Genomic DNA, 26,184 nt, shown 5'->3' on the forward strand with positions numbered 1-26,184 from the left:
CAGTTAAAAATCACCTTGATTACTTTGTTTTCATAGAATACAGCTCACTTAGTGACACCAACTGGGCTATATAGACTGCTGTTTAAAGGCACAAAAATACTCTTCTCTGTCAGCATAGAAAATATTGCTTGTAAAACTGTTAAGAAAGAGAATGACATTGGAGCTTGTTCTCTGATTAGAACAGAAACTTCAGGATAAAGATTGGTTTGGCCGAAACGATTACATCATACAAGATTGATACCCAGCATATATTGTTCCTTTAGCATAGTAGTTAAATTTTAAAAAAAGAGCGTAAGAGGATTACTGGTCAGTCATTAATGACACTTGTATTTTCCTATTTGCATTTAGATTCTTTCTTTGTCTCATTTTCTTTTTTTTTTTTTCTTGATGGGGGCCTGTCTAGCTTCAGAAATTGAATTTTACTTTAAATGTTGATGTTATGTATTATCAGAGGTGAACTTTTAAGAAATCAGCCTCTCCTATTTAGAAATATTTAAGAAATAGGCCTCTCCTATTGCCTAATATTTTCAAGATGTTTTATTTCACAGCTACTTAGGTATGCTACCTATAATGTTAGAAGAAATTGCAGGGGGATTTTTGCTACCAAAAGCATTTGAAAGCATTTGCTACTTTAGCATTTGAAAAAATTTGAAAGCATTTGAAAAAAGTATGTACATTTGGAAATTTCTTGTATGAGAGGAAGGTTGCTTTTAGAGAACAAGCAGTTGCACATTTTCTTCACCTCTGCAACTTAACAAATGTAAGCCAGGCATCAAGCAAAGTATTAGAACTGATGTATGGGAAAACTGTCAAAGTATGCAATTTTTTTCTGGGATATTGCTAAAAATTCAGCTTTTCGTAGTCTATAATAGGCCACCGTCCTCTGACTCATGGAAGAGTCAAATCAGATATCACTAGTTTGATTGGGTTGACCGCATTCCAATTTCTACTTCCACTACCTTTCCTTTCTGTCTTCCAGTGAAAAAGAGTAGCAAGCCAGCAGGGATTACCCAAACTACTCATTTTCAGAAAAAGAAAATATCTCAGGTCTATTCCTCTCACTTTATGGAGTGAGAAAATGGCTAAAATTCCTCTCACAACAGACCTCTTAAGTGTTTCTCCTGGAAGGATGTCACCATGTTTGCTTACGAAGTGGATGCATACATGTCTCTTGATAAAAGATTTTTAGGTACAACTAATGCACACAGTATTAGTTATTAGAAATTTTATCTTAAACATATTATATCATTGAATGCACAGTGTTTTGTAGGTAAAGGAGATTAATTTCAACTGGTTTATCATTTGCTTAAGGCAACAAGCAGTTGTAAACAACATGAGGTGTAGATAATAGATTATTTTTTCTTTCGTATATGATTGTCTTAATACTTACTATATGCAGTCATATAAGATGCTAATTTTTAATACTTCTTTAGCTATAAGAATGCATGTTTGCTTTCTCTTGATTCACACAGAACAGATGGATGCTTGACTGCCTGCTAATCCACAGCTGGAATGGTTTCAGCAGTTTCCACGTTGCTGGGTTAGAGTGGCTTTTCTAGTGGACTGAGAGGGCAGCAAGAGAGGGATATCATTATTCATCAGTATCCCAGTGGGATCGCTGCCAGCAGAGATTAATTTTTTCTGTTATGCTTGTAAAACAAGCTCAGGTGGAGTCTCTAATCCTCAGGGCACGGGTGGCAGATCAAGGAAGATGCTACAAAGCTAGTTAATTTTCAGATTCTAGGGGAAACAGAAGCTCTGTTAGATGTATAAATACATGATTGCAAATTTAAGTAGCTCAAATCCAAATGGGATCTTCCTAGACATCTGGTCCTGAAAATCTCTGTTTTCTTTGTCTTTTAAAAGAAGTTCTTAAAACTTTATGCCAGAGGCAAAATATCTTCAACTGTCTTAATCATCAGTTATCATTCTCTTTTTTTTTTCTTTTTTCTTTTTTTTTTTTTTTTTTTATCCAGATCTTACAGAGTATTTTAGATAAATTTCTTTATTTACATGTAGGCAAGACATGGTACATGTCTGTGTAGGAACACTGAGTTTACAGTGTTCTCACAAATTTGTGTGCAGTGACAATCACCAAGAAAAATTACCACTTGCCATCGAAAAAGGGCTAGATTTGCCTTAGTAACGCATGGTACATACTATTTTGGTAGTGGCATGTCCTGTTAAAGTCTATTGTGGTACAAGGGCATTTTTCCCTGTTATTCTTGGCATCAGACCTGTTGTCATTTGTAACAGATACGTTGATAGAACTCAAATCAAGCATCCCAAAACACTCACAAGTTGTCTATTTGTATAATAGAATTCATATATTTTTCCTTTACTGACTTTTTTCTTTCCTAAGTAATTGCCCTTCTTTCTCACCCTTGTAATTACCAGTGTCTTCCATCTGTATATTTCCTTGTAGCTCTTGAGTTGTTCAAAACATTGGGTTAGATTTTCAGGCAATGTTAATCCACATAGTTACACTGAAATGAATGGAGATGTGCCAGTTTTTATCAGCAGGGAACTACCCTTATTGAAATTTACTTGCAACAGCTGTCATTTCCTCTTAGAGTCGTGGTTTTTTATTATTACATTAAACTATATTCATTTAAAAGTACTCAGAGTGAGACCAGTAGCATTGGCTTGCTGAAAAGACATTGTGCATGTAGGCACCTTCCAAGTTTCCCATATATTTCTGCCAGTTTATATTGTTCTTCTGTTATTCTGGGCTTGAGCCTCTCTTGAACGCAGGCTGCTACTCATTTCACCACATGATGACAGGTATTCACGCCGTGAACTTTTTATTCCCTTTTGTCTCTGGTCACATAGCAGTCTAGATCCGGAATTTAATCCAGTACAAAAATGCAGCAGTGTGCATTCGTGGCTCCCCACTAGGGGACCTGCCACAGGTCAGCAGATTTGAAATCTGGTTTTCAGCACACAGCTTTTACAGCTTGCCATTAACATATACAGTACGTAGGGGCCCCATTTCACATAAGGAATTAGTAGTGCTTACTCCTGTCTCCATGCAGAGTGGCATTAACTTAATGCAGAGATCTGTTAACTTCTTCCCTGGGTCTGGGCTCTGCACTGAAAGATCCCAGTGGAGGATCGAAGCCAAGGATGGAAAATGACTGATCACTTTCCCAGGGAAAGCTGTGTGCCAGGATTTGTTATTCCAGTTTTTAATGCTATCATCATCTCAGTCAGTAGTTGGGCAAGCTGATTCAGCCAAGCTCAATTTCAAAACATGGACAGACGTCCAAATGGAACTGAAGTAGAGTCCTCATGACAGTGAGACTTTTGAATGTATACTCAGAGAGATTTTCCCAGTTCCATGTGAGCAGATTACTGAGTTCATGCACTGAAAGGCTTTTCTGTAGTAGTACAATACAATTAGTTTCAGTACAGCCAAAACCAGTCAATTTTAAACCTTTTCTATAATATGACTTGAGATTGCAAGGAAAGTAAGCTGTGGGTCACTGCCCCATCTAGGTTTTAAGATTAAAAAAGTGGAATGATGATAAGATACTCAAAATGTGCAGCTTCAAAGCATTCTCATAAGAAGTAATCAGAAAAGTCAGGCATTTTGGAGAGGCAAAAACTCTAATATACCATTTACAGCAATAAAACATAGTAATTCTCTCACATTATGAAAATCCACTTTATAAATGGAATTTGTACCAAATATATTTGCTGTGGTCAAAGTATCTTATTCTAGGTGAATAACATGTGTTCAGTACCAGATGTTTGCTCTTATTTTTGTCCTAATTTAGTCTTCTTTTGCATTGATTTTTTTGTAAAGTGTGCAAGTATTACAGGAATAATTATAAGCAGTAATTTAACTTAAAAACCTAAGAGCAAACTAAAGCCACATCTATGAAAGTTGTACAGGCTTAATACTATGAAAGTACCTATACATTCAGGGAAAATGTATTTTTAGGACTGGTTTTATTAGGACTGGCCAGAAAAAGTAGCACTGAGCTACGACTGTGATCATAACCTTTATGAAATATGGAATGGGAGATGTAGGACTTAAAATCATGAATTCATTCCTTGTTGTAATGTTTTAGTAAGGTACGTAACTTAAATAGGAAAATTTCCTAAATTAGAATGGTTCTATAAGTATATTTTTTTAACATTTAGTAAGACAATTACACTGATTGTATTATCTATTACTGGATCTTCCCCTACACTGAAACTCAGCTTCTCTAACATGCTTAGGAAACTCAGCTTCTCTAACATGCTTAGGAAACTAGAGAAAAAAAAAAAAAAAAAAAAAGGAAATTCAACTTTCAAATTAGTATGGAAGTCCTAAGAACTTCTTTCCCATGTCAATTTTTTGTTATTTTATAATAATCCTGGCCCTCCTGTATGCTAGCATGCTTGCATATTCTTTTATCAACTCCATGCTGAGGCAGAGGTCTGTAATTTAACTTTGTAGTTCACATGTTCCCAGATCTTCCAAGTCACTCTCTGCTACTGGTAGCTAATATTGGCTGACCTCCTATTGCTCTGTGAGCAGTGGCAAAGGTCTTTCAGACTCCTGACCCCTGGTCATCAGGAATGTCATCAGTAGTTTGTAGCTTGGATGTTTTAAGTAAGAGGTGAACTTGTGAAATCTAAACCCTTTAGGGTGTTTTTAAGTGATCACTCAACTGTTTCATTGCCCTAGGTTGTGCTTTTTATGATGTCTGTATCTGTAAAATTTGTGGTGTTTATTATATGCAGCTATTTAAAAGCAAAAATCAAGCACTTGTCTATTTAAAGTTAAAAGTGTGAGAATACAATTAATATATTGCATATTGACATAATAATAGGTTAATTAATAATTAATTTCTCTGATCACTAACATGAGAACTAAGAATTTTAAGAACTTTTGACTTGTATGTTCTTATAAACTATGTGGGTCCCATGGCAGAAATGGGCCCATTTTAAATCCTGAGCAATAGTTACAAATTAATGTTTAAAACATAATAGATTTGCATAATTGCATGTTGATGGGCTTTACAACTTTCTCTCTTCAGCTTCTCGTGTCCAACTGGAAATTTCCAGTGTTTGCTCTGTTGAGTCTTAAATCTGGAGACAGAGCCCAGGGTAGCCCAGCCTCACTGTTTTGCTGTTACCCAGTTAATTGGGTTAATGTTACACTTTGAAATCGTACTTCTTTATTTTTTTTAATATGTATTATCTCTAAAAGTGCATTAAACACTATTTAAGGAGTCAGTGGCTCTGACTCCTTTGTGGCTCAGGGCTGGCACAGGGTTCTGCTTTCTGCCTTTTCTCCCTGAGAGCCACCATCCCTGGAAAGGAAGGCATGGGAAGGCGCCCGAGGGGAAGGAACTGCACTGCAGGGTTGACTCTGAAATGCTGGATGCAGTTTGATTGCACTGCCACATACACGTGCAGCTGATGGGGAGATGTTATACAGTGTCTGAAGACAGAGAGTTTATTTGTAAACATGGTGTCTGTGATGAATGACAGTATCATGTAGCAAATATATTTTAATCTTGCCTGAAAAGTGTGGTTGTCTTCTTTTGAACAATGTTAGCCATGTTTTTGAGATCTCTACAAAGCCTCAGGCTGCTCTGTGGTTTAGCAGAGCCTGCTTGCCTGCCCTGAAAATCTGGAGCATTTCTTCTGCCAATTTTGTCTTAAAAGTTTATTTTTACATGGGTAAAACAGAATAAACTGGCAGAAATGATTTTTTTTTTCCCTTGTAGTCTGTAATATGAATTTTGAAAACACATCATGTTTGTTCTTAAAACTTTTAACTAGTGACATGTGTTTGTAAGTGTCTTTTAACTGGAATGTTGTCATAGACCTTTTTATCTATTAAAAAAAAAAACAAACAAGCATTTGGAAGTTTAAATTATGTCTCATAAAACTGAGACCAAAACACAACATTTAGAGGATACCAATAAATTCCTTAAAATAGGAGTTTATATTGGAATCACTAACAAATATAAAATTTTCAGAGCAGTACTAGCAAGTACTTCTCCAACTCTGTTTCTCAATCTACGTTACTTTTTGGTATGAGCTGAAAAACCACTTTTAAGTTAGGTTTGGTTTTGTTTTTTTTTAGTTTTTCTCCCTCTTTTTTAAAGCAGTTTTCCTCACCTTTATTAGTTTTCTGAATATAAATGTAAGCTTGATTATCTTCTAGCTGTCTTTCAGGATACATCTGTGTAAATGTAATGTCTTTCCTTATGAATCAAACTCACACTCAAAAATGTGACAATAAAATATGCTATAGATATGTTGATTAATTTAAATAATGTTCATAGTGTACACTTGTGTCATTCCTTTGTCACATAATATAGTTCTTTTTCTCTTGGGAAAATCATGGGCAAAGGAAGATAGCTTGGGAACTTTAGTTAACCAATCTTTAAAATTTTCTTCATGATATAGGTAATAGGATCAAATGAGATTTCTCTCAGCACATGAAGGGAGATATACATGTATATATAAAATTGGACATAATTCCAAATGATTTTAAGTACAGAAGCTCAAATATCCTCAAAGAAAAAATTAGAATTTGTGAATTTGTTGTAAGTCAGATGTTACCTAGCTACTCATGAACTATTAGTCCTTGTTATTTCTCTATTTTGTCCATGTTTCTTTTCTTTATCCTATATTAGGGATAAGTAGGTATCACCTAAATGAGGACAAGTACAGGTTGCTTCAAATTTTATATTCCAGCTGCTTCCTATACATTGTGGCACAATGTGTCAGGTCTGGATGCTGCACGAGAGTACTATGTATCACTTTGTACAATGGAAAAGGACAAAAGCTAATTATGCAATAATATTACTGTTGAGCTTATATTCACCTATCCAGTTTTCCAAAGATCAAAAATATGCTGTTTTCACTTGGGAAAATAAGTTGGCATACCATTGTACTTCTGGTAGCAGAGAACTAAAATTCATAATGCATTAGTGTTCATTGCAGAACAGCTGTAAAAACCCTCCACATTTATTTATTGTAGCTTATTCATTCTATTCACAAATGTATGATTTTTACCGTCCTTCAGTGTGTACTAAGATTATTAGAGAATCTTACGTAATTTAGTTTCAGGTAAGGAAGGAAAGTACTAGTACTAGTTAAAAACAATCCTCGTCTTCTCTCCTTTTTTATGTTAGTATTTAATTTTAATACTAGTCTGCTGCAAGGGTTTTTTATACTTTAGTTTAAAAACTGTTTATAGCAAAATGTTCTAAGAATGCTTTTCCCTTGTTTCTTTCGACATCGGAAACTTGAAAGAGAACAAAATATGTTGCAGGTTTATTAAAGTTGAAAATATGATGTGATTGGGTTCACAGTATCTATATAAAGGAAAGGAACATACAGACAATCAGTGAATTCTAAAGCAGTTTCAATAGCATTGCCAAAGAAAAGACTACTGGTTCAACTCTGGAATGTGAGAAACTATTTTTGGTTTGGTTTAGACCCTCATTGTTACAAATTAATCAACTGCTCTTTAAAGTCTAGAACTCATTAACTTTAAAAGTTTTACTGTTCCCATGACTGAACTTAACTTAAAATATTCAAGTTTGCTTTAGTAGCTCACCTTGATTCCATTTCTGTCTGTGGTCCCCAAGTATCCTCTTCTCTCCTGTAGAGAAAGTGGCAAGATGTATTTACTCCAGATGTAAAATATTTTAGGAGATCTAAATGTGGTATAAGTTTATAGCCCAGCTCTCACTATAAATCAGTAATTTCAGCCAAACTTGCACTTTCTGTGGATAGAAAGAAAATCATGGTGGGGGGGTTAACCCTATGGACTATGCGGACCACAGTACTCACTATGTTGGATACCTTATTTAAGTTTTAGTTTGGTCTGACTCCTCAAATGCCTGATAGTACCACAAAACTGCAAAAAAATATATTTTAAAATAGTATTGGTTGTTTCCTTTTAGGACTATTCTAACAGTTCAAATAAAGGGTGATGGTAAGCTGCATATTTGGAACATGATGTTGTAGACAGGATTTTAAGATGATTCTGTGGCTGCTATTATGCAGGAAACAGAATTCAATTACCAGAACAGCCCTTTGGCCTTGTAAAATGTAACTGTCGAGTTTATGCAGGTCTGTGTGTGACATTTCTCACTGGCAGTGCAGTTACTGTCTCCTGTATGACCACCCTGTATCGCATGCAGGTTGAAATGTACGTCTGACTCCTACACCCTTGAAATGATGCAGCAGTCTCTAATGCCCAAAAGGAGACATTATTGGGAAAGTCCATCACAGAAATGTAGGAGAGAGAGACGTGACATGACTACCAAATGCACAGTTGCAGAACCTGAAGCTAAAATTCCTGGTTATCTCCTGGCATACACCAAGTTATGTTTAACTGTGTAGGTGCCTGGAAACCTATTATTTGTACATGGGCTGCAACAGCTCTGATTTAAGAGGAGAAAAAGGGAAAATGAAAAATGCACAGCTGTGCTTTGTGGTTTAACTATGAAGCTTGTATTAAGTTTCTTGACATTAGAATGAAGATTAATGATTGATATGTATTTTGATCTGTTTCCTCACCCATGGAATAAGAATGGTGTTCAGATATGATGTACTAAAACAATATATATCATATATTGTGTGGAATAGTTGAAGCTACAGCCTTTACAGAACAGATTGAGATTTGCAATAAAAATATTGAGTGAACAGCAGGGCCCATTTGAGGTGATTACAAAGGATGTTTCTTTATTCTGTCTTTTCTTATGCAACCTGAAAACAGTAGCAGGGGGTTACAAGCAGAGTTCATCACAAAGTTGTCAATCACTGTCATTTAACGTTTTGCTATGGAAGATGTCTTTATTCAAGGACAGCTGGGCAAATCAGAGAAACAGATTTGCAGTTAGTAGTCTGTCCAGCCTACACTAAGCAAACAAGAACAGGGCAGACATACCGGCCTCTCACATAAAAATATAATGGACTCTGCTGACCTCAGTGCCCTCCATTCAGCTTCATTCTCAGTTGTATAAAAGCTTCACTACCCATTCTCAATTTCCTTTAATTACCTACATGATGCAGATAAGAAAATGAACCTCACTTACTTACAGTCAATGATCACAAACAGGAAATTAAGTAGGCAAGTTGTTTAAAATAAGAGGAGTGTTTTGGATGTAAATAAAACATGTGCTGGGGAAGAATTAGGGAAAATGCATTTTCAGGGGTACCAATTGGTCTGGACTGACTTGGCTGATCCTCCTTCTTTCTGCTACTTTAAACTGCAAAGCAAAACTGAGTAAAAAATCTCCTTGGTAAATATTCTTTAAAATATCTTTGAAGGAGAAGCCAGTTAAATAAAAAGAGTGAAGCAAACATGCAGCCTTCTATAGGGCTTAAAAAGATTATGACCTTAGGTTCAGAGAATAAATGACCACAGTTTTCACAAGAGATCTAGGAGAGACATCCAGGATTAAGCAGCAGTTGTCTTTATCCAGTCTTCACTTCTAATCTGCAGTTGAGATATGAAATAAATTAATGACATTCTGATTTTCTTTCCAAACCTTAAATTTTCTGATGGTTACCATTTCGTTTACATTGATATCACAGTTTAGACATAGTTTCCTTGCACCATTAAAGAAAATAGAAAATGTTGTGCTGTCAGTTTTCAAGGAGGTAAAAAAACCAGCTATCTTACTGCTTTTAGGAATTGTCAGAAAAGGTTCTATGTCTTAGGATATTAATGAGGGGATATGGTTCTTTGTAAGTCAATTAGGTGTCCTAAAATTGCCATTTTTCTTTACCTCACTCTTCACTGGTTACTGTTGTGAATATTTCATTATTATGGATTTGCAGGAAGTCTGACGAAAATTGAAGACTAAAATGCAAAATACTGAATCTATAGTTTAAGAGGAATATAAAACCCTGAACACTTTAATTTAATGGTCTCTGCTAAGCCTGTAGTTTCGAAGACATTGCCCTTCAGGCTCCTCAAATGACTTTTTACTTTATGACAAAAGAAATACACTCTCTTAAATTACAGATGGAAAAGATATCACGTATTATAAAACTTACCTTACTTGCAAGTTTTATAATTTAGAAAGTTCATTCTCACTCCAAACGATATGTACACATGTACATGCACAAGAGGATTTTGTGGAGGGAAAAATTTCCAATTAAGTCACAAAACTGACTCTTTAGCCTAAATTATAGTTCCTAGGATGTTGCTGTTGAATTTTTTTTTCAAAGACAGTGGATTTCCCAAGCAGGAGAATTGGCGTCTTTGCCTGGGATACCAAAACAGTTGTACTTGCTCTTCTCAGCCGCTGTGAAGTTATAAATGTATAACTCCATTTAGATTACATGTTGGTGGGCAGCTCCTTTTTGCAACAGTGAGAAAGTTGTTACACAGCTTTCATTTTGGCATGAATAGCATTAGTCCCACTCTGGAACACAGAGAATGTTTTCACCAGCTACTTAAAAGTTAGCCCTTCGTTTTGATCACTCATCATCAGTTGCTTAGACACTGACTGCTCAGAATATTGAAAAAATAATTGAAAAGAACCTTATCAGAGCTTATCTTGGTTTAGACTTGATTTAGATTTCAAAGCTACTGGGTTTTGAATGCCAAGAGAAAAACTTAAAACCTGAAAACCGAAAATATGAGTTTCTGAGTTCTTTATAGCTAACCTTTACAATGTTTTTATGGGCCATTGAGGTAGGATACTTGTGGGTCATCTTCTACTGCTGAATCCATCCAATGAATATATTTACTTCATTGCATTTATTTTCCTCTTCTCTAAGTTTAGTATCAGCTATGTGGAAGAAAAAAAAGTTTAAAATCTATAAGTGTGTCAATATTTGAGAATATTATATTAGTTATTGTTTTCCCATGTGTGATTTTGATAAATAAGTACACTCTCTATGCATTTAAATGCTGCTATTTTTGTGTTGAAATCTAACTGTAGTAAATTAAATGTGTATACTTTTAATGCCTCAGTATGCAGTAATAGTTGTTCTGAAGTTAATTGCAGTGATTAATTATTTTTTACTTTTTTTTTTAAAGAACGCTGATGAGTACACAGATCTCCCTGTGAGACACAATGAAGATCAGATGAACAGTGAACTGGCCAAACACCTTCCAATTGAAGTCAATCCCCATTCATTTGACAGTTCACACACAAAAACACACCTCTTGCTGCAAGCCCACTTCAGTCATGCCATGCTGCCTTGTCCAGATTATGCAACTGATACAAAGACAGTGCTGGACCAAGCAATCAGAATATGCCAGGTATTGTGATGCATTTCAGTATATAATTTGTTGGTTTACTGTTTATTAGTGTTGTCATTTGGAATATAGAAGAATCTGAATACTTCTTGCAATCTTGTGGAGAGCTGGTACCACATGATATTATAACACCTTGTTTAGGGAGGAACTGGATGCCCATAATGGTTCCCATTTTACAGAACTGGAGGTAAACAAACTTAAAGACAGTGGTGCTCTGACTGGAGGCAACTGTTGCCATATAATGACCTCTGCTTTCTTTGCAACAGCTTTCTGTCTCTGTGTTGTGGAATGTTGGATGAGAGTCGTTCTGGCATGGCTGTGGTCCCTGCAGATTGTTATGCTCATGTCCAAGAACCTGTCTACCCTGGGTACTTCCACTTTTCTAGCACCCAAAAGCACTACAGTCACTCCCAAGCACAAATATAACATGTTTTGAAATCTGATTCAGGGTGACATGTGGGGGTTTTCCCTAAACTCCTCTAGCTAATGTAAAGATACATCTTCTATGTCCCGATTATCACAGAGTCAAAGAGCACATTTTTAAACACAGATTTTAAACTCACCCTGGAGACCTGTGAATTTTTATAGTTGTACTGCAGTTGCAGCCCACAGAAACTAAACCAACCATGGAGAGTACTGGTAACAAGCAATCACAAGCACAGCTGCCACCTCAAAAGAATTTTAGCGCAGCGATTGGAGTTTAGGATAGAGTGCTGCCATGTCTGAAAAGCTCAGTTACAGTTACAGCAGGAAAGGTGAGCTCTCTAGCCATCACAGGAAACAACTGACCCTCTGAGTCTCCTGGGAAGAATTCTTCTCTTTAGCAGAACTGCACAAGGACTCATTCACAGGTTCTTGAAGATCAGGCAGCTTTTAACAAACTACTCTTTTTATGTTTCTGAGTTCAATATCTGTAAAATAGAGCCAGTACTTCTTTCTTCCTACAGTCTTTGTTTGCTCAAATGTTAATATCCTCAGTGATCTGTTTGTCAACTATCAAACAGAAGCTTTGTTCTTGTTTGAAGCCTGTTGGCAATATGGTAACTGCAAGCATCATTGTGTCAAGCCTGGCAGTTTGTAAAACTGCTCTATGAGAAACTATTAAACAGTGTTCTAGGCAGAGAAAATACTGTGTGCAGTTCAGTCCAGCAATTTGGATAAGGCTCAACCTTACACTAATAAAAACAAGCCTAAAATACTAATATCAAATGAAGCAAAACTGAAATTAGGAAATGTAAGAAGCGAATAACACCACAGATGTTACTGCTACACAGTCCTAATCTTGGCAACCAGCAGTACTTGGATGCTAGTCTGTTTCGAATACTTCAAATCAATAAAAGCGTGGTGCTGAAAGTGTAGAAACTGCTATGCCTTATATTCAGTTATTAACAGAGAAAAGCATCACTTGCTCAGGTGAGAAAATTCAACTTTGTTTCAAAGAAATCGCATATTTAAAGCTCATTTAGGTGTTTGTGGAGTAAGCATTAGGGGGTTAATTACATATTTGGGGAAAACTTAAATACTATTTTCATTAATTATTTTGTTGTGTTTTGCTGATAAATGTATTTTCTTAATCCTGCTACTGCATCATATGTGTTTCAGAAATAGTAGTCACTTAGAAAAAAAAATCAAAAATATTCAACAGTTTGTTTAAACTGGAGTTCAGAAAAAATGCCATTCCATACTATGCCTTGGCACTCCAACCTTCAGTTAATGACTACCCAATGCTACATATTCAGGCATCTTAAAAAAACAAACAAACAAACAAACAAAACTTATAAAAAAAAGAAAAGGAAAACAACATGCAAGCACTTTTGTATTTTAAAGTTGGCACATGGTTTACATCTCTCGGGAGATTTTTGGTTCCATCTTATTAGTCACGCTTTCCAAACGGAGGTTAAAGTTCCCAGAATCTAAGCAGTGGACAGGGTTACACTTTCAATACTGGTTGTTACCTTTTTCCTTAGCACTGACCTGCTGATGAACTCTGGGTCAGCAGAGGTAGAAAAAAGATGTTAGTTATGAGAAAAGGAACTGAAGCATGGAAGGATCCATTGATGAACAGATTCAGTGGGTGTTGTTCTCTGTGTGTGAGCACACGCTCGCGCATCGTCAGACGTTAAATACCACAGTGAGGCAGGAATTGGGTTTTGAGTTACATTGAATTTTTGTTTTTTTGCTTACAAATTATTTTAGTGCTGAGGTTGTATTCATATTGAGACCTGAACATGAACTGTTATGTTTGCTGGTGGGTACATGAATAACAGACTTTTCATATGAGCATTGCTTTTCTGTTACAAGAAAGAAAGATCTTTCAAAGAGCTGTTATGGGTAGTGATACAGCAGGCCTTTATCCCAGGTCCTCTGCAGTGCAGATTTTCCATCTCTAGCCATGATATGTAAGCAAGCCTCTTTCCATTATAGACTATTAAACTTCTCCAATCTTGTGTGGTGTCTTTCACCTGAATCAGCTTTCCCTCCCATGGCTTCTTTCCTATCCCACGTTTCATTCTCCCTTCCATTCCTCCGTCTTCTGGGCTTTTTCATTGCTAGTGACTTCTGGCTGAGTATTGTTACTGGTCCAGCAGAAAACCATGTTAACAGCATTACATAGGTAAATGTAGCTGCTGATTCCACGTAAGATTCTGCTATCCTTCAATGAAAAAATTATGCAGCAACTCTTAATTAATTTTTCCTTAGATGTCTTAAAAGTTTTGGCTCTATGTTAGAATTCTCTTGTTTATACTTGTGAAGAAATTTTGAAGTCATTAGCATATAACAGAATTTGAGGAGTTACAGTGCTGACTTAATAGGGGAATGTAATTTTAGCATAAAAAAGAAAGGAAGAGATATATTCTGTTACAGTTTTCCTATGGTTAGCATTTGTTAGATAAAGGTGGAATTCATTTTAGCAAGTTAAAATTTAGTATTTATATACCCAGGATAAAATGCAGAATCTTTTCCTTTTACTGCAGAAATATGGGGAATAGCAGTGTATAATCTTTTGGAATGTGAATGCCTATCTGCTCCCACTCCTATCCCTGTAATGAATGGCCACTGAGGCATTGACGAGACTGAAGGAACCCCCCTGCTCTACACTGAAAACCTCAAGTTAAAATCTGATTTGTTATCAGTGACAGGCTCTCATGGATAAAGCACAGAAGGTTCCCATGGCTCAAAAAAATTTGAGCCACAACTCAACTGTGTGACCTTGGCCAACTCATTTGATTTTTATTTGCCTCAGATACCTCTAGTACAGTTACAATAGACAAGATATTCTCTTCAAGCCTAGCACTCTCTGTTATTTTTACTGAGAAAAGCTAGAAATGTCATTAAGATGGTGCTGACCACTCCAGTAGCTTCTCAAAATCAAACATTTCTCCATTCCTTTCAGGATAATGAACATTAAATAATAAAAATTCCAATTAAATTATTTTTCTAACATTTTAATAAAATATAATTATTATTGTAAAGACAATACTCCACCTTTTTTCCTATCTTATTTAAGAATACATGAAACTAAATCTAATGTCTTTTTTTGCTTCCTTTGTCAAGCCTTATATTTTGTGACTGTGTATTCAGCGATCAGTTCTTATTCTGCTGTTCTAAGACTATTGCCTGTATTTGCATTAATTGAAATGGATAATTGAGGCAGTAATACCATCACTTTTAGATTCAGCAGGGCAGTCTCTTCTCAGAAATAATGTGACAGTTGCTGGCTTTGCATTGGAATTGGCCCCAAGCCTCCACTTGTAGTATAATCGTTGATAAAATATTTTAAAATTGCCAGGAGTAGAACTGCCATGGAGCTCAGCCCTAACCTTTGAGAAGTGTTTACCTATGGATGTGTTAAACACATCTCAGTAGGGTAGCTGGGCATTGAGAGAAGATGGACATGAAAACAGATTTCCAAACTGCAGAAGAAAGGCTACTCTGCATGGAAAATGTGCCCATCCCTGTAACAAGGACCTTGTAATGCTATCACTGATGCCCTGTCTTTCCTCATCATGTTACTCCTTTGAAGAATCTGATTTTGACAGGAGAGAAAAATACTCTTTGGGTTAAGCACTGTGTTTCCTTAGCTAGATGGTGATGTGCATAATACTGCTTTAGCCATTCTGAAACAGTTGTTTCTGGTCATTTAAATTGCAACTTTTGCTATAGTTCTTATGAGAATCATCTTTGTGGTACATGTTCAGAGTTGTCAAATATTGCACAAATATGCTTCCCAATTCAGCTAAGAACCGGCTTACGTACTAAATACTTACTGTATATACAGTATAGACTGTGTTGGGTGGGTAGTGGTGGCTCCTCAGAAGGAGCAGTAGTACTCAAAAGTAATTCTGGCCATGCAAAGGCAAAGGAGCCCATCTGGCCATCTTGGGACTCAAAGAAAGAGAATGTGCTTTGGCTCTACACTTCTCATCCTCCCCAAACCTCCTCAGTTCATAACAGCCACTAAAACTATTGATTTGGAGAGCCATGTCCCTTGGATCTTTCATTTTTCTGCTTATGAGGAAGTGGAGAAGTTTTTAAGGTCCTAAGAGTGGTATGAGCTCATGTATTGCGTGTTGGTAGTGCAGGTGTGTCAACTGCTTGCTGGCAGGTGGTGGGAGTTACAGGAAAGGCCTGTTCTACAGTTGTGTAAGTAAGATTTGTCCAGAAGTGTCCAGGGAAAGAGCTTTTGTGTAATGGTTGCATTGGCAACTATAAATAAATGGGCAGCTTTACTGAGCAAAGGGAAGAGAATCAAATTAACTTGAGAATGCAGAGGATTACTCAGAAACAAGTGAAGAGCAGAGGCCACATCTCTTGAGCTGCTACACGTATTCTTTGTGTATGCAGTAATATTCCAGTGATAGCACAAATGTTTGCAATTTTACTTAAATACTGGCTGCTTTCATGGCTGTATGGCTGTTAGTCCACATTTAGGAGTGTGGAAATAATAGAATAATCAAAAAATCTTGTAGTGCTTATACAGTGCAACAATGCTCACTTATGGGATACTAAAAACATCAGTGGATCACTTTGTAGGGAAAGTACCTTGACATGTTGGGCTGGAAATGCTGCCTGCTTGTGTTGTGTAGGTATATGTGTGGGAGAAGGGAGGAGGGTTACCTTTGTGGTGTTGGAGTTTTGCTTGCTGTGGATAATCAGTGATCTGGTGTCTGGAAGCATCTTGGTGGCAGTTTATTGATGATTTGGTGCTGCTTGTGCATAATCCCTCCCCCACCCATGACAAACCTTTTCCCAGTTGGGGCTGGAGGAAATGAGTAATGCTTAACCCATTTGTGTGATCAATTCACTTAAGCAGCTACTGTGAAATGTTAATCACAACTTTAATTTGTACTGCATTAGCATTTTGATTAACTTGTAGGCTTGCTAGCACACTTGAAGCACTTTTACTCATAGTTACAGCTCGGAAATGACTTTTTGATTAATTAAGTTTGTTAGACAGCAGCTGAGCTTCCTGAATGCTAACCTTAAGGGGCTAAAAGTTCAGGAGAAAGTTACTGGGAATAACTGTTGCTGTTGAAAATGATTCTTGTGAGTGCACTCAAAAATTTTTGATTATTGACAAAATATTCATTCCTACTTTGAAACTGTCTGTAAAGCGGATAGATTTATTATGAGAAAGATGCTGTGTGTCTTTCATTCGTTTGGTAGATTTCTGTAATATTTGGAACAAATACCAGCTTAAGACATTGTTTATGTTAGGAAATCAGGATTTATTGCAAAGAGATTCTTATCAAAAACCTTTTGTTCTTTTTACAGTTCACTGGTATTATAAAGAATATCAATTTATTAATTAATAATTTGAAAATAAATTTGCTATTGGCACTCAGTGAGTTCTGAATGTTGGGTTAAGCCCTACTAAGTTTACATTGCTGGTATCACACCCTGTGGCCGCTTTTATTTCCGTAATGCTATTTAAAAGAAATCAGTAAGAACCCAAGGGTTACACTCCACTAAATGTAGACAGTAAATGATTTGTCCTTTCCCTGGTCCTGAAAATACTAATAATGTTACTGTGGAGGCTAAAGGATGAATGCAGGGATAGGAGTCTTACAAAGCAGCTAGGAAGGTTGTAATTTGCATACATCAGTGAGACCTTTATGATGATGGGAGAATGAAGAATTAGTCTCTCATAGGGGGTAGCAGAGCATATGGAAGAGGGGACTGGATATGCTTGTAAAAAAAGTGAAGTAAGATACAGAGGGTAGTATAAAAGGAGTGTCTCCTGAATAGGATTAATTACAACTTATTCAACAACTATGCCACTATATCTCTGATGAAGTACAAGGGGGGGGGGGGTGTTCTGTAGGCTGACACTACGCAGCTGTGCAAGGGTGATTTAATTGATCTGAAAGATCAGATTAAAACCCAGATTAAAACATTTCTAAAAAGTAGTTTCGGACTAGACCTCTGAATTTCAAAGGTTCTGTAGATACCTGTTTTACTGATAAATAATGTACCAAAGGCAGTGACCTTAAACTCTAATACTTCTTTAAGTAAATTCCAACTTTTCAAGTCAGTTGCTGTTTCTGAGATATGTAATTGAAGCGTCATAGTCATGATTTGTATAAAAACATGAAACTTAAAGTACATGGCATGCTTTAACATCTGAAAAAATGTGTTACTTGTATTAGAAGAATAGCAAGTCACACGTGGATCATAATATAATCTTATGTATTGGAAGGCTTCTTACATTTGGAGCATGTGCAAAAAAAATTATTCTGAATTCATAGTTTTTAGGAAAAAAGGTAAAATGCATACCATTTTGTCTATTGTCTATAAATATTTGTCACATAAATTCTGTAGTCTTAAGCAGCTGTAAGTGGGCACAATTCTAATGTTTTTAATAGATCTATGGATTTATACTCCTACATGTAACTGAAATGTAGTCCTAGACTAAACTTCAAATTCATGAATAAAGGCACTAAAGAAAGTGTCATAGTCTGTGAAGCACCGATATCAAAAAAATAAGATTAATCTTTTAAGGGTAGACGAATTTGCACCATGTAACTCACCCTGAGTTCACCTGAAGTTTCAGCCCCCATCCACGAAGTCATTGCCATCAGTGGCATCACTGCAGGCACCCAACTTCTAGCTGAGTAGTCACAGGCGTAATTCTTAACTGGAATAGCATTTCTTACACTTCTTTAGCTTGCCTCTGTATCCAGAGCAGTTATCTTTATAGCTTCATTGACATTTAAATATAATTTATCCACAAAATATTAACATTTATGTTTACAGGATTTAAGTTGAAATGCTTAGTATATTCAGAGTTATATGACAGGTGACTTCAAAAAGAAGAAGAAATTATTCTAAGCAGTATGCAATCTCTGTTAATGAGATGCAAGCTGTATCACTTTTAACACTTCAATAACTTATCTTAAAGGAAAAAGCTATGTAAGTCATTTGGATAGATCAGAAATTCTGCCAGTTTTAGTCAGGTCCCCTGCCACCTACCCAGTTGTACAAGAGTGATCCCAGAATATCTGACTTTCAAATGAAGGATGTGAAAGTAATACCAAAAACAGTACTTATAAAACTTTGTGAAAAGTCTCCAGAATAAAGAATTTAGCAATCAGGATATTTTTGTAGCCCAAAAAGTCTCCTAAATGAGTGGGGGCGAGTGGGGAGATAGGTTCATTATGGAACAGTTTAGTATCCCAATTTATTTTGAGCGTGCATAGGGAGTGCTTAATAACACCAGAGAAAAGCAATGTTTTTCTATCAGTGGGTGTGCCACACACTCACATCTTCCACACCCTGCCTCCATCTTTGCTTCCCCTCAAACTAGGGAATTACAAACCATCATTTAAATTCCAACCATCAGTAATAACTTTGGCTAGAAAGAGATAGACTGTTAAATTTCAGCTTCATGTTAGACCAGAAAGGTACAGTTTAATCAGTTTCAGTCATTCCATACCTAAGGATAAGCAGCTGCTGCTCCTGAAAATAAGATGAAAACTTGATCATAGATGCTGAGGGTTTCATCTTGATGCACTCCTGGAATGATGACAGCAATAAAAGATTTTGATCCAAATATACTGACACTCAATTCCCAATACCATCAGAAGGAAAGTTTTTGCCATACCTGACATCTGCATCCATGAGTTGCTGATCATCAGCATTTTTGTGCTACCCCAGCCATGGTTATTAATAGGTCGTTGCTTCCCACATTGGCACAAGCCAAGCTGTTATAGGTAGTAACAGACAAAATGTAAAGGAAGTGCCACTAATTGCTATTATTACCTTGTAACTGTCCAACTATGACATTTGGAAGGCTTAGGAGCTATTGCCTGAATCTTTCATGAAAATCCATCTCAATATAGGCATCTGCTTTTATTCTTCTAAGCACAGAAGGAACCCCAAATAAGAGGACGGTAAACATATTTTCTGTTACAACAACTAATAATTCCCTTGACTCCATCTATTTATACCATTTATTCTACTTTAGGTTAAAAAGTGGTGGGCTTTTTTGTTTTGTTTTGGTTTTTTATTATTTAATTTGTTGGCTTACCAAAAAATACATGCATTTTTTTTTGTAGTTAAAGCATTTTTACTGTTTCCTGTTTCACTTTTTGCACTCACTGTCCTCTTCTTTTAAGTTTTTCTCTCTGATGAAATTATCCTGTTTTGGTTTAAATTCTTAGGCTAGAAAGGCAGGTAACGAATTTGTGCCATTTCCCAATTTAGAATAATACTCTTAATCTGTTCCAGTCTACCAGCTCTGAGATATTTAGAATTTATTTACTACTTTCCAAAATAAGGGGTTTAAAAGCCACAAGTTTCTATAAAATTATACTGGTTTTGACTTAAAAATAGCAACAAATAAACAGGTAGCAACTAGATAAACTAGAGACTAAATATGTTATTCATCAGATTACATAAATATTAAATACTTTAATTTTTTTGTAGTTTGTATGATATTCTTTGTTCAGTTGCTTATATTTACATTTGGAGATAGGAAATTACTCAATTTGTTACCTTGAGTATTTATAGGAATTTCAGTAACCATTTAAGTATCAAGCATCTCTGTGTTTTACACGTAGAGGAAAATGAAATGCATGGAAGTTTCCAAGGCAGCAGATGAAACAAGCCAACTTTACCATTGTTCTGACTTTTTCACAATGTCACTGTCTTGGATTTCACATCCAGATAGAGATGCTGTGAATAAATTCTATGGGTGAAGAAGCAGAAAATAAGGAGGAAAAGAGGATTTGCCATGTGGATTCATTATAACAATGTGGAACACAGAGTCTCACACATACAGGCTTTCCTTACTCCCTACGGGATATCTATCTGTAGGCCTCTATCAATGTCTAGGAGATTTTCTATGTGAAAGGATCCTCCAGTTAATTTCAAAGTATAGCTTGTTTTAGATTTATCTTTCTCTTACATCTTCACTCTTCTTTTCCCCTTTTCAAACCTCTGTTTAAAAGGGAGGAGAGGGATAGATTAAAAAAAAAAAAATAAAATGTAAACAGTGTTATGTGGGCATCTTCAGAAGCATTCCACTGATGTATATATATATATATACACCACTATATATATTCCACTGATACATATAAATACCACTGCTTCATGCTGACCAAAAATACAACTTACTGTATTTTTCTTGTCGCTCATGGAAAATAGAGGATATCTGTGCACCCATTATTCTTCACATATGTACAGCAGTATCATCATTGGGCAACATGATGTTTCAGGCTGTCAGAATAGCAGAAAAGAAGAATGAGGTAGTGGAGAACAGGAGGCTGATACCAGACTGTCTAAGCAACACAAACTGTTCAGAAACACGGACTGTACTGTATGGATAGTCTTCAATATCCATAAAAATGTGATATCAGGTAAACAACAACTCACCTTGTAAGTTTCAAAGACTGACTCCAGTCTGATGCTGAGAACAATTCCCTCCTTTTGTGAGAAAATGTCATGTGAGCCAACATTTAAATCAGCAGGCCACAAAGCTGCTCCTTTCAAATGTGATTTCTAAAATAATTTTATTTTCTATTTGGTGAAAACAATCCTAGATGGAAATCACTTTGGCAAGCCAAGTGAAAAGACAGAAAATGGAAACCACTGAGGTTGTGTTGTGAAGTACTGGTTCTAAGGTCACTAGAAATGTTAGAGAGTTTCAGGATGCTATGACTCTTCCTCCAAAAAATTAAATATTAAATCTGGATCTTCATTAGCTGAAAGGCCCTTTATCCACAATTCATGAAAAATGAGGCAACATTTGTGTAATACAGGGTAACACTTCAAATATTTTTCTAAGTGTCACTGATCTTATCACCCCTATCTGGAAAAAAAAACCTGTTGAAATTGCATTGTAAACTGCTAAAATAAACTGTGTGACTCGGCTGGGAGTGAAACTAACTTGTGTCTTTAAAGTCAGTATTTCTCCAGAATCAGTGTAATTTAATTGAAATAGCTCTGCGTGTGTAAACAACTCCTTTGTTTAAAGAAGATTTCGCTGTTTAGTTTGCCTTAAGTAAATGCTGCCTTTTGTTTGTCTGTAAAACATTTGATTAAATGTAAAGACTTACACAGACAGCTTCTCCTCATTACACTGGTGGCTGCAAAATAAGTTAAAATGGTGCAGGTATCTGCTGCCTAAGTAAGCAGTAAGTATCAAACAATATAATTTGTGTTTACAAGAAAAACCCATGGAAACATCTGAAGCCTAGTCCTAAAATTAAACTACAACCCTCCTAACAGCACTATGGTATTTAAAAAGGTGTTGAAACCATTCAATATATCAGTGTTCCTTGCTTTCTTAAAAAAAAAAAAAAAACTATTTTCTAGTATTTTCATCAAAGATTGAATTCCCTCCATGGTGAACTACTAAATATATGTTAAGTTAAATATATGACTTTCTACTCCAGTATGAATTAGAGTGTTTTAATATGAGTACCCACGCTTTATTGTGATCATAATGTTATTGAACAACAAAATAAGCAAGACAACTAATATAGCATCATTTTTTTCACCAGCTGAAATGCTTTCATAAATCATTATAACTCTTTCAATGTATTATAGACAAGGTGAAAAGTATATTATATATCCAAATAGTTGCATTTACAATTAAAAGAAGTTAAAACTAAAAATTCATGTTTGGTGCTTTTTCCCTTGGAAGAACTCTTAAATTGACTTTCAGGCTAACCAAACAGAGTGTAGGTCCAGTCAAGAAAAAAAGCAAGCAGAACCATTTTTTTCATGTCCAAAGGGCCATTTGCAGTGCAAAATCCATACTGAATTAGCTTTAGATCTTTATGCTAATGGTACTAACAGTATACGTCTTATTTGTACTGTCAAAACATGGGAAGTAGAAATGGAACAGAAACTCATGAGACATGGAAGCCAGGATGATTTTTAACACTTTGATATATGATGTATAGCTGGATAGGGGGGTTTTGTTGCTTGTGTTTTCTGTGTACTTTGGGAAAGCTTTTCAGGATCAGGATAGAGATGCCAAAGGAGAGACAGCCAAATATCCCTCATTCTCAAGACAGTCAACTGTTTACAATGCAAAGGGTGAAATCCATTTTGTTTCTGATTGCTTTTACTCACCGTAGGTAAAATATAAGCTATTTTGTAAGCTTTCTTCACGATTTCAACTTATGTGTCAGTGTTGAACAAAACCTCAAATACTCTACTAAGCTAAATTTTAGTGCTTTTATCTAGTCAAATTCCTGGGGTTTTTTAAGTTCTTAGTTCAAATGGAATAAATAATTGCTACTGGTAAATGACATTAGTATTAATTTTTGAACAAATGTAAATACATTGGTCATATTATTAAATAGTTCAAGGATTTTTGAATAATTATGTAATTCTGAGAAAGCTCTCATGTCAAAATATAAATAAGTGCTGCTATTAATTGTAACTTTTTCTTTTACAGTAAATGTTGAGGTTGTTTTCCCTTCATTCTGAGTTGGGTTATGTCAAAGAGCAGTTATTTTTAAGGAAAATATTCTACCTTCAGTTCTCACCCCCAAAACCACTGTGTAAATTACCTCTTCAAGAGTAAGAACTGATGACAATGATAGCAGATTTAATTCATCTTTTTTCAAGGTTAATTCCAAAGGTACCTAACTGCCATCAATAGAGGTTGAAGTAAACTCTTATGTTAAGGCCTAGAAATCACTGTATGTTAAATATTAATCACATTATGTTCCTTGTATGAACCAGGTATGCAATTACATTTGCATTCATGTGTTTTTTATTGTGTGTCTCCTTTGCTTAGGCAATGCTGGATGTTGCAGCACATCATGGCTGGCTGGTGACTGCTCTGAACATAACCAACCTGGTGCAGATGGTGGTTCAGGGTAGATGGATACATGACTCATCCCTTCTTACTTTGCCAAATATAGAGCTCCAGCATCTTTACCTTTTTCGGTATGTAATTCTTTGAAGCATTAGCAGGTTTCCAATTTCTTTCCGCTTCCCACTGCTGATTGTTTTTGAATGGCATTGTTGCGTCCGAGAATGGTTGTTAACGAATCAGAAGCAGAACTCTGTCTTTCACTATGATGCTTTCCCAAATGGATTTTTTGTTTCTGTTTTCAATATTCATTGATTAATTAACCCCCACAGATTATTTTGAGAACCGTGATTCCAGACAAATTAACAAGAGACCACTGGAAGGGTTCCAAGTCCTAACAAATCTAACTCTGTATATTAATTATCTCTTTATTTTAATCCATTGTAAAACTACATTAGTATCCATCTTAATATCATAGATAATGCAAAGCTCTATAGATGCTTAGATGATGCAGTAATTAATGCTAATCAAAAATAAATGACCACCCTTTAAAAACAGAACGCAGTATTGAGTTTTACCACCAAAACAACTGAATACAAATGTTTGCTTTCCCTCCCTGGGCATATGTTTTGCTGTCTGTGTCAGGAAGTGGAGCCAAGGCCAAAGGAAGAGTGTGCGTGGAGGTTACCAAGGACCTATCGAGTGTCTTCCCGAACTAATGGCTGCCTGTGAAGGAAAAGAGAATGTTTTTGCTTCCATTGTGGACAGTGAGTTGCAAGCAGCACACATTTCACAGGTAACACTTTCTATTTGTGACCATTATCATTGTGATTGGAAAGGAAGAGTAGTTGGGCGAAGAAATACTCTCTATCCTTTAGTAAATACCATGTGACATTCTGTATAGAGTGCAACACATTCGTTGCTCTAATTTCAAGGTACTGCTGGCTTTACAGAGGTTCTTCTCTGCCTGTCTTCTTAATATTATTCTCACTTATTCCTTGCTAAGCAGTAACAGACTGTGGTTTATGGCTGATATTACCACATCTCTCTGCTCTAAAGATGCTTCTCTAGGTCATTCAATCTGCTGAGTGTTATCCACCTTTTCATAGCTCTGCACTAGGAATACATGCATTGCAAATGTCAGCTAGTTTCTGAAGTGGTCTGTCAAACACAGCTTTTTCTGAGAATGCTTTTAATAAAAGATCCAGCACTCATTTTTTGTTTGAAACAGAAAAAGGAGATGAAAATTTCATACTTCACAGGGGAGGGAAAGAAAATACTATTCCAAAAATGCTGAGCTGCTAAAATCTTGTTTTCAGTTTGATTTTCAAGGCATTCACAGCAAAGGATAGCTATATCCCATAGCATTCATCACATTCAAAGCCTATTGATTTCAAATAAATGTAGGAAAGATGAAAACTTCAAAAGCTATACTTCAAATGTTTTTTATTAGAAGGTTTAAAAGGACAGTTTGACTGTTCAACTTCAGTTAAACCTTTTAAAGATATCCAAACAAGAAGTACTTAAATGTCTATAACAGACATCTGCATTTGTAACCAAATTAACATCAAAATTTTGAATTAAGAAAATGTATTGACATCAAAAAAGGCTTCTTTTAACAACAGATTTCTAACATAATACACATTGATTTCAGTCCAACTTTTAGATGTGATAAAAAATTAGAACATTATTATAATTAGTTCAGGGAGAACTCAGAAGTAAACTTACTTAATTTATTTGCATAAATTGCCATTCTGTTATCTTTAAAAGCAAATGCAAATTGGCTCTGTCTGATATGATGATGGTTATTTGGCTCAAAAGTGCTTCAATTTGCGTAGCAATCTGGTGTCGTCTCTGCAGTGAGGCGATCCCAGGTAACATACAAATCCTGAATTATTCCAGAAATTAGTATGTTTAAAGCATCAATTTAAGTGCTAATTGCAGTAGTAATGAGAAAAAGCAGTACTACTGTGAGATTTGCATCTACTGCCCCATCAGTATGCTTGGAACGGCTGCTGACTGGCAGAGGATTTGGCTGCTAATTAAATAATTGTATGCATGGCAGTGTTCTCGTCTGATTCAATAGATGAAGATTAATCCTCAGATAAATATGTTTGGCTGGTATTGAAATGTCTTAGCAGTTTCTTCAAAAATAGCTTGTGTGTATGTGGTGTGTACGTTCACACTGCAAATGACTCTATGCCTCTATATATCTATGTTTGTAAATACAGATGCATATAAGAGGGAAAAACATAATGTCTTGCCATCATGTGGGAAGAAAGTTTCATTTCCATGAGCTGGGAATGGCTGTATTGAGTATAGCAAAGCCATGACTGTGTTGTGGGCATTACAAATGTGAAAGCTTTATGTTAGTTATGTTAGATTCCTTGAAGTATTTTTTACAGGAAAAAAAAAAAAAGGAAAAAGAAAAACTATTGCAATACCTTGCATAAAATTAAAATATTGAGATACGAGACTGCCTGTTGAGTGTCTTCATATGTAAAGTCTTTCAGTCCTCACACAGACAGGGGCCAACCAAGAGAAAAATTCTTCAGCATTTGTATTCTATGTTTTCTATAAAGAAAGAATATCAGACTGCAGAGTTTAGGCTTAGCTTTCTGGCACCAGACATGAACAGAGTCAAATAAATGGCCACTAAATAGCCAAAACC

General features: G+C 35.8%; 1 protein-coding gene across 1 annotated transcript in view; it reads left to right on the forward strand.

Annotated features, from left to right (window-relative positions):
* ASCC3 (activating signal cointegrator 1 complex subunit 3) overlaps positions 1 to 26,184 on the forward strand; it is a 254,485-nt gene that overhangs the window by 221,510 nt on the left and 6,791 nt on the right. Inside the window, exons 37-39 of the mRNA XM_066179496.1 lie at positions 11,018 to 11,242; positions 23,496 to 23,647; positions 24,159 to 24,309. Of these exons, the coding sequence (XP_066035593.1) occupies positions 11,018 to 11,242; positions 23,496 to 23,647; positions 24,159 to 24,309 (528 nt within the window). The remainder of the gene's footprint in view (positions 1 to 11,017; positions 11,243 to 23,495; positions 23,648 to 24,158; positions 24,310 to 26,184) is intronic.

Source organism: Chamaea fasciata, unplaced genomic scaffold, assembly GCF_029207755.1.
Source record: "Chamaea fasciata isolate MVZ Bird 193981 ecotype frontalis unplaced genomic scaffold, bChaFas1.0.hap1 SCAF_3, whole genome shotgun sequence".
NCBI classification, from domain to species: domain Eukaryota; kingdom Metazoa; phylum Chordata; class Aves; order Passeriformes; family Sylviidae; genus Chamaea; species Chamaea fasciata.